We start from the raw sequence: 15,205 nt of genomic DNA, 5'->3' as shown, positions 1-15,205 counted from the left end.
CAAACCTCTTATGATTGCTGTCATTATATCAAACCAACAAGACGTCTTGCTTCTATTTGCAGCCGGTATTTAACCACTCAGATGTAACAATACAAAACACAAGTCAATAATAATACTTTTTCAATTTTGCTACTATGTTTAAATCAAGGGAGTTAGGTATATTCTCACAGATTCTACTATGGCAATCTCTTAGATTCCACTAAGGCAGTTTTCACTGAGTAGTGAACTCAAGAAACAAAGACAACCAGGAGCTGTTGCTACTAAAAGACAAATCACTGCAAGAAGCAGTTTCTCATGTATCTACCACACTCACTGCTTTCTAAATTTCAGATATCAAAATGCTAACAATATTCTAATCTTTGCTAGAACATTTTCAGTTAATTCTTTGATTAAAAACTAATTTCTGGAATGAAGATTTAATGCAAAGATTTAATATAGGTTAGTAAAAATTGAAACAATTCAACCTATAGGTGCCCAAACATCAAAAATAGTCAGTACTACAGAAAGCATGGAAAAACAAATTTAAAAATGTCTTATGACATTGGGGAAATGGATGTATTTAGTGATTGGGGGGGGGGGGGGGGGGGCGGGCAATGGATCTTTGGCAAAGGCATTTCCTAAAAAAACCACCATGTTCAAAGCAATATTGAATGCTTTTTGTTCCTTGGGTTGCACTCCTCCTGCATGTAGTGAAAAAGGGAGATAAATCAGATTCTGCCCAAGCTCCACCTTCCTCTACCAGCCTTAGTACTATTATTCAGTATATGAAATGATTCAGTATCTAGAAAAATAAACCAAATAAAGTTACAAACTGGAAAACTCAACTACTGCATTCAGCTCACATTCAAAATTTGCTATGTTCTAGTTTAACAACTATTTAGTTTTGTCATAAATTGCTGCAGTTTCAAAGTGTTTCCCCCCCACCTCAGTCACAGAAAAATACAAAGGCAAAATTCCAGTCCCTCATTTGTTACCAATTACCAAATAAATCTACAATTTTCTCTAAGTTAATACAATAAATTTATGTTTTGTCTCATTCATTCTCCATTTGCAGCTTCGTTCTTGTCAGTAATTTGTCCTTATTCTCTGCTGTGCATGTCATTCACAGTACAGTTCCTTTCCAAGGCACAACTATTAACTTAAACTGAGGTAAGAGGGTTTAAAAAAGGGGTTTGAGTAAAATAGATGTAAATTTACCAGCCCTTCTGGCTGTGATCTTGGAGCCATGCCGCAGCAAACGAATGCACACTTCCTTGTTGCAGTGGTTAACCATCCGCAAATGAATGCTTCTCTTGGTTTGGATTTTTACAAGACATTTCACCATGTTGACTATTAATTCCTCTTCTCAAAGTCTTGTAGAAGCTCTAGCCATACCAGCTTTGACCTTTTATTAAGTTCCCTCTGAGTTTTAAGAGACTAACACAGAGGTTGCTCTCAATGAATCAAATGACAAGCTTCTAACATGGCCAATAAAAATATCCCAGCAGGGAACAGAACCAGAGGTTATTTTTAAACATTTCCAAATGCCTCATAATGTACAATACAAACTTTCATAGCACCCATCTCAGTTAGCAGTTGCTAGCATAACAGCTGAACCACACAGAGAGGCATAAAAATATCTAAGGCACCAGAACACAGTACAGTTAAAAAAGAGGCCAGCATTCATAGTCCTATTATTTTTTTAAAATGCTTTAAATGTGCCAGTAATGCCAGTTCCCCATCACTGCCTGGAAATTATTTGTGAAACGTGTAAATACAATAGAAAAATCCCATGCTGTGCTTACAAATCTTACTCACAAAGCAAATCAGTGAGACCAAAATACATTAATTTTTAGCCTAAAATAAAAGCCAAAACAGAAAATTTCTAAGTCTGGAAAAAAATTATCTCTTTACATTTGAGCTTCAGTTCCCGACTGAGGACAGTTGTTGGACAGATTGTTCTTGGACATAAAGAGGTGTTGTTTCAGAAGCCTGGGTGCTTCCCTGTTCCTGCCCAGCAGAGATATACAGGTTCCCAAAAAAGCATGATACACCTATGCTGCCTGCTGATAACTTGCTCCAGCTGGGAGCTGGAAGGCAACCATACTCATCACACTATCCTAGTGGGAAAGAAACTCTTTACTGGTACATCAAAGCCACAGAGAAGAGACAAACTCGAAGGAGTGTACTGGTGGGGGTGTAGTCTCTCACCTCCCCGACTACTCATCTGTAATGTTTATGACATTGTGCTGTCTGAATCCTCGTTATCTGACGTCCTTGTTCTCTTTGTACCAAAAAAATCAGTGATGTTTATGCAAATATGTGGGAAAGAGAGGAGTAGGAGAGGGAGTCCTGCAAATGTCTGTTTTACACCCAGATGTTTCTCTCATAAGACATTTGCTTCAATGAAGCTTTTGGAAAGTATCTTTATGATGGCTCCTTTTCTTACACTGCCTATATAGTACAACTATCCAGAAAAGGTCCTGTTTTCTTCCTCTGCCAGAGCAAAGATTTCTCTCTTCTTTTCCTTCTCTGGAAACACTTATTTGTGGGTGTGAGGGAAGATCAAGTACCCCTTTTCTTCCTATCTCCATTTTGTCACCCCTTCAAAAGTAAGATTCTGTCTTCTTTTCTCATTTTTATTCTCATAACTGTCATAACAGACAAAACAGGATCATTAAATTCTAACTAAAAGGGGTTGACTTTCCATTCTGTATACGGCTACAAAAACTGGAAAGCAAAAATTCTTACTAAAATCTAACCACCAATGTGTTCAATACATAAAGCAAGGCCTATACAAGGACTCAAGTGTAAGCCAGACAAGGTTGTGAAAGATTTCCAACATTTGAAACATTTCCAAATGCCTCATAACATTGCAAACTTCCACAGCATCCACCTCAGCGGGCAGTTGCTAGCATAACAGCTGAACCACACAGAAAAATATCCAAGGTGTCAAATCTTAGTGCAAGGGGAAAAAAGTCCAGTGTGTTCCTACAGACTGATGTTGAGAAGTAAAATCTATCCTTTATGTTTCATGTGACCGTGCTTATGCAAAAGAGAAATGACTGTGTTAATTTCAAGTTGCTCCCCATAGTTTTATCTACACATAAGTAAGGGAGAAGTCTTAAAATCTTAAAACTGACTCAGAAATTCCTGGTCTATATTAACTCTCAGCAAGAGACTATCTAAAAAAATTTAAATAGTTGTACCTACAAAAGCTCCACATGACTCTCCTCCTACAACCAAATCTCATACAGCCAAGCACCCACACAGAGACAGACAATTAGACTGATGGTAGCAGGTGTGTGCTCATTCCTGTACACAGAATCATTAAGGTTGGAAAGATCATCAGGTCTGTTAACCCAGCACTGCTGTGTTCACCACTAAGCCATGTCCCCAAGCACCACACCCACACACCTTTTGAACGCTTCCCTGGAGGTTGTTGATTCAACCATGTCCCTGGACAGTTTGTTCCAATGTCTGACCATCCTTTTGGTAAGGAAATTTTTCTTATATCTAAACTAAACATTTTCAGGCATAATGTGAGGCCACTTTCTCTTGTCTCTTATTTATTACCTGGGGAACAAGACTAATTCCCACCTGGCTGCACACTCCTTTCAGGGAGTTGTAGAGAGTCACCCCAAGCCTCCTCAAGACTAAACAACCCCAGGTCCCTCAAATGCTCCTCATAGGACTTGTGCTGCAGATCCTTCACTCCCACCTGTGCCCTTCTCTGGACATTCTCCAGCCGTTCAATGACATTCTTGCAATGACGGACCCAGAACTGAACATAGGATTCAAGGTGCAGCCTCACCAGCACTGAGCAAGCTCAGTTCTTCTCCATGTGTAGTTGAAACACATTATGTTTCTTGTAGTGCTCCTATACAGATTCTGTGGCTGCCTTCTTTTACCATCTGATTTTGGTGAGACAGATTACTGCCTTTGCAGATGGTAGTCCATTGTCTGTGGATTTTCTAGCACCAGATGCTATCAGAGCTTCACCTATTTGAGTAGACTATATTTTTTTTTTAAAAAGACAATACAATCCTCGCCAGTCGCAGGATATTGAGGTCATTTTGACAAAGTGATGAAAGCTTATTTTTGGTCACTTTCTATGACTTTTCTGTCACTTTCTTTCTGTGCTGAGCTTTCATGCATGAATTATTGATCTGATTACACTGACTTTTGCCTTTTGAACAACAAAAATGAAAAGATGCTTCACTGGGACGAGACATATACAGAGATAACAAGGCTGTTTCACATCTGTAGCACACTAAAAGCAGCCTGCAAAGGCAGTTATGCCAATCTCAGGGCTGGATGCCTCCCCTCTACCCACCTCCTGCTCATGCCCTTACCCCAACACAGGACCTTGGTTGACCCTCTTGGTGAGCCAGTCAATAGTTGAGTCAGGCAATAATAGGACCCTGCACAGTTAAGGGGCTTTGTTTGGTTTTGTTTTTTTTTTTTTGTTTTAATTTGGTTTGCTGTTGTTATTGGGTTTGGTTTGGTTTTGTTGTTTTGAATTTATTTTATTTACTTTTTCTTTGTTTTTTTTGTTTGGTTTTTTGTTTGGTTTTGGGGTTCTTTTATGGGTTTGTGCATTTGTTTGTTTGGTTTTTTGTTTGTTTGTTCATTTTTTGTTGTTTTTTTTTTTTTTTTTTTTTTTTTTTTTTTTTGTTGTTGTTGTTGGTTCATTTTTTAACTCCTTCTAGTTCACACTGTTGTGATTAGTGCTGGTGCAAGGGACAAGGTGGGAATCCACAGAAGTGGATGTTGGGAAGAGAGCCAGCATCACTGTCGAAGAGCTGTGAGATCAGTTCAAGCTGCAATTTGATAATATAGCCAAGTTTTCTGTAGGAAAAAACTGTAAGAGTCTAAATACTGTTAACATAGCATCTGGTGATATTTAACAACATATAAAGTATGCAGTTAAATACCACCAGCAAATATGTCTATTAGCTCATCATAGTAACAACAATCTGTCTGACTGGAAGGAAATGTAATTTTCAAATTTAAATAACACAAACATTTAAAACAAACACTGTCAGGTAAGCATATAGCAATAAGTCACCAGTTTCCAAAAATGGATTTCACTGCCTAGAGTTGTAAGTCATGTTACAGAACACAGGCAAGGACATGTGGTTACAGAGAGCAAGCTGTTGTTACTCTGCAGTGGTGACAACTGCCCAGAGGAAGCACAGCGGTGGTACTTTGCTGCTAGAAGGCAATTTCTCAGATATGTGTATTTCACAGCAGAGGTAAACAAGTAACTGTTAAAACTAACACCTGCTACTACTAATTATAATAAGGTATGAACACAGATGATGTAATTCACCCTGTGCTTGCTACATTCTGTGTCCAAACTCTGAAGAATGAATAAAACATGTTCATATAAGTCCTATAAAATAAAATTAGGACATACTCCCATGAAAAGGAAGATACTCACTCTGCTATTTTCTGTTTTTTATTGACCAGAGCAAAGCAACAGCAAATATTGTATTTCCCAACCTCTGAAACAACTACCTCACTACATCTCAAGCAAGAACCAGTGTCAGATTTTGTTTGGTTAGCTTCATTTTTATTAGGACAAAGGTAATTATCCTCATTGAAGCTGGCAATGGTGTTCATGTAATTGTTTGTAGTGACTGTATCTCAAAAAGAAAGGCGTTCAATGTGATATTAAAAATATCAAGAAATAAAAAAGTACGTGCAAAACATTGTTATATAGAATAAATTCAAACTGATCTTCCAATCATGTCCCATTTTGTCAAGGAAGATAAATTAAAGAAGATCTTTCCAAGCTGATCTGCGAATAATGTTGGGGTGGTTTTTTGTTTTTGTTTTGGTTTTTTTGGGTTTTTTGTCAAGGAAATTAAATTAGCAGACTAAAGCAGAAAGAAGGAAATATAAAAGTAAAGAGAATCAATCAAGAAAAACAAAATATCCAGCAGTAAACAGCCAATTTTCACTCCTGAATGACTGCTGACACTATTCAGAACAGCTGCCATCTTGAGACCCTTTGACCTGACAATTTAAAAGATTTTTTGTAATAGAAATCAGATAGCAGTAATTTTCCTCATAATATATCTCTCATAAGGCTAATGCACAGTTTCTTGAGATAGTGATCATTACTGGGTATGACAGACAGAGGTTTATTGATTTGGAATACCTAATGATAATTATTAGATTTTTTCCTATGTCTCTGAGTCAATATCACTCCTTTTTCCATATGCTTTGTAATGAATAGCAGCCAGAATTGGGTAAGTGACTCACCTTCATCTACAGGAACCTCTTCCTCCTCGCAGGGAGAAGGAAGGAGAGGCTGCAGAGGTTCCATGTTGATTATGAGTTGCTTGTTCAAGGAGGGAGAGCTGCGACTCTGGGTAATGCTTGTTCTAAAAAAATGGGGAAAACAGGGTGAGTTTGCTTACTGGAAATAACTGCAGTACAGTAAGTCTCATCTCAGAATCATTCTGCATAAATTACTCAGCCTTGAGCTGTTGTAAAAAGCTCTACACATTGAATGCTGCTTTCAGCTGTGTTGTATTGCACCCTCCACAGATGTAAACATTTCAGCATCTGAAGTGTGAGAGAGGCTTCGTGCTGATTTAACTCCTTTACACTGCCTTACTTCCTTTTGTCTTGGGCAGGATTTCAGTGTGTTGCTCCTCTCCACAGTGCATAGCAAACGCTAATATTTGGATTCAAGGAAGGGAAAAGTTGTTCCATTGCCTCCAGAACTGGATAAAGGATTTGTTACAGTTTGAGCACTGAGGATCAAAGACTAAAGCAGGAACATTTGTGTCCCTGTGGTTTACAGATACGCAGTGCTCTCACTCGTGCCCACGCACTGCAGATACTGCCTCTACACCATGCCTCCCAGCACTCACGCTGGTTCTGTTTCTTGTTGTACTCTAAGTGGCTTTCCTGGTAGCAGGTGTTAAATATGCTCTGGGAAGTTTTAGGAATGCTGCTAATTTTCTTCAGTCATGATGGTTATTAGCCAAAAAATGTATTACTGAGAATAGAAACTGGCTCTTTTGAATATGTTGTCTAGGATTTACATGATACAGGCCTGAAGCAAGAGTCCTGCAGTAAATCTTAACAATTATATTATAAAATATTTACTTTGACAAAAGCAAAGATTAAATGGAAGAGTATCCTACTTAACTTCAAATGGTATATTGATGCAGTGCTGAAGTTTCACAAAATGCATTTCAAGTCTGCACAAAAGGCTCAACTTAAAATTCCACATGAACAAACTCAACAAAGAACCTATTGCAAGTCAGAAGATGGAACTGTGTGTTGCTGAAGGTTTAGGTAAACTTGGGACACAGGTGTACAGCTCTTAACCCACACTACCTGTCAGTAAATATTCTGTGGGAATAAACAAGCTTTCTTGCTCAATTGACGTGATTTCTTGTGCCATAACACATGCCCAAAGATATTAATATCCTCATTTGTATTCTCTTATAACTATTTATTATAACTATTTAGTTTAAATTTTCACTATCCACAGAGGGGTTTCACTCAGGTTATTGCAATTATAAGTCACTCCAACCCAATGGCAAATCCATAGGCTTTTTATGCAATCCCTGATCCTTTCTTCTTGTTGTAAAAAGCTCTCAAACAACTCCCAAAATACAAGTTGTGCCTGGGAGCACCCATAGGTTTCTGCTCCATATTTGTTTACAAAGGCACACCCTGGAAGAAAAACATGAAATCATTCATTTTTTGCTTGGCTCAAGAACTTGCCACTGCATTAATCTTGCATGACAACACACTCCAACAGATTTTCAGTACACAGAGCTTTGAATGTAATATCCAAACACAGAGATACTGAGCAATACCGTCCTCTCAGCTGCATGTTTCTTTCTTGATGCAACAATGGTACAACTGAATTGACTTTGGGGGTGAGACCACAGGCAGGAAAAACTTGATTAGATAGATAGATAGATAGATAGATAGATAGATAGATAGATAGATAGATAGATAGATAGATAGATAGACAGATATATAGGTATGTAGGTATATAGATATATGTTTATGTTCAATCAAATTTTTTTTCCTGAAGGTTTCACTTCTGAAAAGCCATCATTTCCTATCCCCAAATCCTCTTTCACAAAGTAAGTTTTTTAAAACAGGCCTCTTTTTTGAGCTGAAAATTTTCTATATTTTTTGCCTGCTTGCTCTTTTAGAAGGATCAGCTACCTCTGTCTCCCATTTCACAATCTGAGCTATAAAAGCACCTGAAATCATTATATTCCTTAGTCTTTCAAAGAAACTGCACTTGGAGCTTCCACAATATTATAAATGCAAGTTTTGTAAGAAGGTTAATGATTAAAAAGATACATTGCTATTTTATGGATGTTAAATCCATATGATGTTGCTTTATAAACTTATTTGTTCTCTAATCTGCTTCTTTATGTACACTAAGTTTTAAATTATGTGTTTAAAATAGTTCTAAATATAGAAATCAAAGAAAAGCAAACTACAAGATAAGAAATAAATTTATGAAAATGTTTTCTATCCTGGAACAAAGAAACCTCTTGGATAGTAGGCAATGAGCTATTTCCTAAAGTGAGCAACTATTCTCATTTAAAATGGATTTACGTGCCCAAGTACTTTATACTGCCTCAATGATGCATCTATAGTCTGCCTTCTGTGTTATCATTTAATACATTCTAGACCTTCACTTACCTAATTTTAAAATGTAATGTGGAAAAACATGTTTGAAAACATGCCTGCATGGCCTAACTATTAATTATATAGTGTGGCTGGACAGCATATTATAAATATTTACTGCAAATATATTCCCATTTTTTAATAAAAACAATCCACTTTTATCTAAAATGTAGACAGAATAGCAATATTCAATTAAAAATAAACAATGAGTATTCCCCCCAAACATGAAATCTCAACAAAAAAAGGAATATGGCTGTAGAATGTTTAGACTGTTAAGTAACCTGTTTTTATAAACAGTTTCAAATAGTTTTCCCTGAAGGCCTCTTTCTTTTCTGAAGAGCTTTATTCAGGTTCTTAGGAGTTTTTACTGTCACTACAATGAGTGATAAGGACCCGAAAGCATTCGTTTCCTTGCAAGGTCTAGCAACTTATTTCTTACAAGCCAAATTTTCCTCTGAAAAAAGATTCTTTTATTTTTTTTTTCCTCTTTAATGAAGGAACTTCATGCTTTTTAATCTGACTGCATAGTGGAAAAACTATGAAGTATACTTTGAAACATGTCCATAAACATACACAAACCAGGAACTTTCAAAATCAAACAAAATCTAGGAATGAAATTAGAGTGGACTTTTCTGTCAGGATCATATAATAACTTATGCCATAACACAAAAAATAATAAGAGCTATCAATCTGACTGATGAGTTAAACTCAGCTTCAAGGCAGCACAGATTAGGTTCCCCTTTATAGGAGACCTTTGTCCAAATTTTGTAGCATTGTCAGACACATATTTCCTAAGGCTTGCACGAGTAATTGTGGAAGCTCAGAATGCCAACCATTGCAACTGATAGAAAAAGGAGAATATTTCTGTAGAAAACAATAATCCTCCCTAGTCCTTAAAGTTTAATGCTGAATGTTGAGACATACCTGTGAACTTCAGGAGGTTCCCTCTGGATTTTAGAGCTTGCCTCCACCACCTCTTTGGCTACTTTTCCACTACATTAAAAGATGAAATAAATATTCAAGTAAATACTAAGATACATGCCAAGAACTTATATAACTGTAAACAATTAAGTAACATTAAAAAAATAAAAAGAAAGGCAAAAAATTGCAATAAAGTGCATACATAATGTTTCAGAATAAAATTGTGCTAACTACTTGCCCACAAAAGCTACCAAAGAAAAAGCAACTTTTTGTAGTAGAACACCACGAGTGGAACTGGACTGCCTCTTTATCTCACACCTGGTTCAGAGCTGCCCAGCTGCAGGGGGCATAAAACCTCTGCCCTGGCTACACGTCCTTGTTTGTCAGAAGCTGCACCAAAAGTGGAGCTATCTGCTGGTGGGACTACTCTTGACAGAAGTGTCTGCGTGAAAACTCCTGCTTAATTTTTAAGTGACACTAGAAAAGGCAACAGGAAGATTTTCAAATCTTGATGTCAGCTAGGCATCAGCAGACCCTCCAGTAGTAACAGCCCTGAATTTGCCATGAGTAATTACATTTTCTTACTTCCTGAAATTATTTACCATGAATAAGGAATAGCAAACACCCACCTGTATCGAAATCTACTGCCTTTAAAAAATATCTTGCTGCTGGACATTGTCTTGATCTGACTGGACTTTGCATACCTTGAAATAAAAATAATAGAGGCTGTCACCTTTTTGAGGACATGATAAAGAAAAAATAACAAGGCAAACTACAAGCTTGTAATTTTTATATCATAAAGTAATATTCAAAAAATGAGCTTTTCAACTTTTTTAACGCCTTTATACAAACAATGAAGCACACAAAAAATCACTCAGACAGCATAGAATGACTAAACATGGAACAAGTGATTGTCATGAAAACAAGAAAATTAAATGCAGACCCTTGCTGCATCTCTATGAATTTTCATTCCCAGGATGAATGGTGTTTCAAAGGCTCTGGGACGTGTGTCCTAACACCAGCTTGTTTGTGGGAAAATATGCCTATTTCTGCTTTTCTGCTAGGAAAACAAAGAAATAATAAAGACAACAACTTGTCTCCTGAAGTAGGTGCTTCTCCAATATCTCTATTCAGTCAACTTCTTAGTAGCCTACATACATCACACCCTACTTCTTCTCTGTAATCAACAGGTACACAGCAACCTTTTATCTTTATAACAAAGACCATGGAAGAGCACCTCACATGCCATTTCTTTGATGTTCTCTTGAAAAATGGCAAATTGATTTCGTACAGAGTCTCAAATTCCCAGACCTTAGTAAACAACTGTCCATGATTAGTATCTACTGGAATAATTGCAGCAGTGACACCTGAACATGGATCAAGACAGGACTAAAGCTCTGTTTTTCAAAACATGGCATGTGATCATGACCTTCCCTTAAATTCCAAGTCTCAAACTCTTCTAGGAAGAGGAGAGGACCAAATTTAATTAAGGCGAAGTGTCAATGCTTTGAATTATTTACACAGTCTGACTATGTATGTTTTAATCTTATTAGAATATCTTGTTGGTATTATATAGAACTTAAACAAATGGGAATTATCTAATGCTGCTAAATAACAGCCTTCACTGCACAACTCTATTTCTCTGAAATGTGTGAAAACATTTCCTCTTTCAAAACTACTACCTTAAGGCTTTACTTATAGATAGTTTTGGCTTCAGTTTCGTGCTTGAAACATTATTGTTATTTTTCTGCACTCTGCATATTAAACATTACAATTTTCCAATCTATTGTTCATGTCTCTATCCGTTGAGTAACATTACCAATCTTCATTTTATTAAAGAAGTCTTTATTAAAGACTCGCCAAAATTGAAACAGGTGGGCATAACTTTAAGCAATCGTTGTTAAGGAAGAATTCCACTCCATAAAGTAATTTGGAAAGTAGAAAAATAGATGAGAGAAACAGCATTGAACACACCAGGGACATAGAAGAACAAAGGGGAGGAGATGATGCAGATGTTGGAGGAGATTCTACCAATGGAGAAAACAGTGGGGAAGGAGTCTGTGCCTCTGCAGTCAAATACAGAAGAGATATCCTCACTGCAGCCCATGGAAGACCCTGCAGCAGGCCAACATGCTCTGAAGGAAGCTGCAGCCCATGGAGAGCTCACACATGAGCTGGCTCCAGGCAGGCATTGTGGCCCATGGAGAAGAACACAAGATGCAGCAGGTATATCCTGAAGGACTGCAAGCCCATGGAAAGGGCTCATGCTAGAGGAGTTCATGAAGGAGATTGGAGAAGAGGAAGAGTGTTAGAAGGAAGGAGCAGCAAAGAGGAACTGCAATCTCCATTCCCTATCTCCCTGAGCTGCTCAGGACAAGGAGGACATAAAGGAAATGAAGGAGTAAAGGTGATCCTGGAATGAAACAGGGGAAGGGTGAAGGGTGGTTTTAGTTCTGTATCTGTTGACAAATTGAAATAGAGTGAAAAGGTTAAAAGGAAATTAAATTAAACTTCTCCAATTCAAGTCTGTTTTGCCTGTGACAGTAATTGTTAAGCAATCTTTCTATCTTTATGCTAAGCTATAGGCTATGTTATCCTGCCTTTTCCTCTTGACCTGCTAAGTAGAGGGCGTGAAAGAGCAGCTGGGTAGGCATCTGGCATTTAGCCAAGATCAAACACCCTAAACCATGTGTTTGCAACCAAAACCCAAATAGTTAATATTACAGCCATGTCACAACAAGAGCAGGGAGGTAATATTTCTGTGAGTCTCCCTGAGACATTTTTACATTGAGCTAATTTCTACTCAAAGAAAGTAATTTGTCTTCTTTAGGGGAAAATCATCTCCTAGTCCCTGTTTATTTCTTGTAACATGAAATGAAACTATTCAAACACCATGCAGTGTTTTCCTACCTAAATCTCCTTACAACAGAAAATGCTTCTGGATAAACTTCAAATTAGTCTTTATTTATAGACTATGTTTAGGCTTGATGTAGTCTCAAGCACAGTAAATGTTGACATAGAGAACTAACAAATGCATTCTGCCAGCTCCTACTTCCTGTTTCTTTTTTCTATCTAATTGAATGTATCAGTTGGATAGATTATATGTTATTGTATCACTGTTGAAACTAAAGAGAGTGTCTTCTCCAAATTGAAGCAGATCATCAACATTCAGGTTAGAAGATATGTTTTTCCTACTTCTTTTTTATTTACCCTTACAGATGCCCCCTGTTGTGGCTGTGTGCCAGCACAGAAACAGTAATATTTATAAAATATGTGAGAGGCTATAATGAAACACTAAGTAGCAAGAATAAAAGCTGCATGCCTAGAGGGAAGCACCAATAAACAGATCTAACAAAGTCAATGGAGAGCAGAAAGAAGGCAGTTTTTAGTGAAGAATTAATAGTAGGTTCTCTTTCAGGGAATAGGGAGGTAGATACTACTTTTTTTTTTTGTCACTTTATAAGATTTTTATGCATAATGAGGTCACAGGTATCTTTCAAAATGTATCTAAGAACATTTTCTTTTCTTACTTAAATCATTAAAGAGAACAGTTTATTTTTCAATTAACTCTTGCTAAGCCTTATATTTCAAGTGGAAGAAAAATTACCTCCTGGCAGAAGAGCCCAGAGAATAAAGCATGACAGACTTTTTTCCCTTCATTCTCAAGCTGGGCTTGAGATATTCTACAGCTGGGCTAAGATTAACAACTATGTTCCCAGACATAAGTGCAGTACTCGGTCCATCCAATATCTCACTACAGAGCATCAAAAGCATTGTGCTGGAGCCAAAACCCTCCTGTGTCATTTAGATTTTAAACAACTTCTAATACTGGCTTGAAGTGAAATGATATTCCCCATTAACTTGCATATTTGCTGTTTACATCTTGCCTTCTATTAGTTAAATGGAACATTTCACAATGAACAATCCTCCACTCACACATACTTTTCTATTTTTTTACTTTTAGTATAGATAATGACTTCAGGTGTACGTACTTGTAAAAAGCCTGGTTCTCCACCCCACACTTCCAAAGATGCTTGCAGGCTGCTGGTGTAGAGGTATGGAATGACAGCACAGCCTTCTTCTAAATGCAAAGAAAAGAAAGCAAATGAAAGCAATGAAAATGCTGAACTCTCAATGATTGAAATAGCTCTACCTGATGGCATCACCTTTAACCAGATACACTGAAGACCAAGTTTTCCTGTGTAGTGTAAATCTATGGTTCACCCAGAGATGCACAATCCATACATAGCTGATATTTAAACTGCTCAGGCAATTTTTTCAGAGAAAAGGAGATGCTTCAAGAGGGGAAGAAAGAGCATATGCATAAGTGGCCTTTAAAACCTCCATATAACTGGTCAAAATCAAATGAGGGAAATCTCTGTGTTCAATATTCTACATCACACAGTTGCTGTGCTACTTACCACCCACCTCTCCCTCCTCTCTACCGTTTGATGTCCTACCATCAAAGCCTCCTTGCAACCACACAAGCAGTCTTGATACCTCTGGCATTATTTCCTTCCTTCATTTTTTTTTCCTCACCTCCATTCAAAACCATAACCTTAGGCTATATCACTCTGACCTAGGGAAAGAACTGAGGTAGACAAAAGTCTCAAGGATTTCAATGACAACAGCCCAGTGATAGGATCCCTAATTACATGAGACACACTCTAACCTTTTCAGCTCACCAAGATTTGAGGATGGGATTGTAATTATCAGAAAAATACCTCACATTGGTCCAGGTATCAATGCTTACTTGAGTCTGCAATCATATACAGACATCTTCTATACTTTGGAGTGGGTGAGTACAGCTTTAGTACTTAAAAATAAATAAAAGCTTGACTCCAAAGGTGTCCAAAGCCACAAACAACCCATATAGCACAGCGTGAATATTAAGTGAGAAATGTCTCAACCCTTTGCAAATTAGACATTTTTTCAAAAATTACTCACATTCATTCATATTCTATATTTTAGTTACAGTATTAAGTACAGTTATTGATTATTTAGTAGTCTGTTTATTTAAAAAATAATGTTATGTCTTATACAATCTTAATCAAATGCAGTAGTTCTGTAAAAATAATAAACACAACCTCTTTCTGAGCTCCAAACACATAAAATGTCTTCCCTTCAAATTTCAGTTTATAGACATCACACCTAGAAAGAGGAAAAATGTTTAAGTATAGAAAAAAAAAAAAAATAGATCTGCAAGTAACAAAAGTAACTAGCATGTAAGTTTTCCTGATCAACAAAGTCAAGCAGGCAATCAAATTACAAAAGCCCTCTAAGGCCTTACAAGATTTGGGATAAAATTATTTAATACTTTAATTTTTTAAGAGAACATAAGCCCAGAGTATTTCTTTTACATCCTTTTGTGTCTTCAAAGAATTAACTTTGTCTGCTGGAAAGTGAAGAGGAAATTAAAGGTCGACAGAAGCTTTATATTTATATTATATTTATGGCACAGTTTGTAATTCATCTTACATCTTAAAATCTTACAATGTCTATTGTAATTAAGTTGAGGGAAAGATAATATTCTTTTGTCTATACTTATTTATCTGAGGCTTCATATCATACGTCTTAGTAACAGACTACTTATTACAGAACACAACAAGAAGAAAAAGAA

General features: G+C 36.9%; 1 protein-coding gene across 5 annotated transcripts in view; it reads right to left on the bottom strand.

Annotated features, from left to right (window-relative positions):
* FRMD3 (FERM domain containing 3) overlaps positions 1-15,205 on the bottom strand; it is a 129,227-nt gene that overhangs the window by 6,477 nt on the left and 107,545 nt on the right. For all 5 annotated transcript variants that reach the window (XM_038124015.1, XM_038124016.1, XM_038124017.1 and 2 more), the window contains 5 exons: positions 14,673-14,736; positions 13,578-13,666; positions 10,215-10,289; positions 9,589-9,657; positions 6,253-6,374 (listed from right to left, as the gene is read on the bottom strand). In XM_038124015.1, coding sequence (XP_037979943.1) covers positions 6,253-6,374; positions 9,589-9,657; positions 10,215-10,289; positions 13,578-13,666; positions 14,673-14,736 — 419 coding nt within the window. The remainder of the gene's footprint in view (positions 1-6,252; positions 6,375-9,588; positions 9,658-10,214; positions 10,290-13,577; positions 13,667-14,672; positions 14,737-15,205) is intronic.

Source organism: Motacilla alba, chromosome Z (assembly GCF_015832195.1).
Source record: "Motacilla alba alba isolate MOTALB_02 chromosome Z, Motacilla_alba_V1.0_pri, whole genome shotgun sequence".
Classification (NCBI taxonomy): Eukaryota; Metazoa; Chordata; class Aves; order Passeriformes; family Motacillidae; genus Motacilla; species Motacilla alba.
The sequence above is the reverse complement of the archived record's forward strand: the minus strand, read 5'-3'. Positions and strand labels throughout refer to the sequence as shown.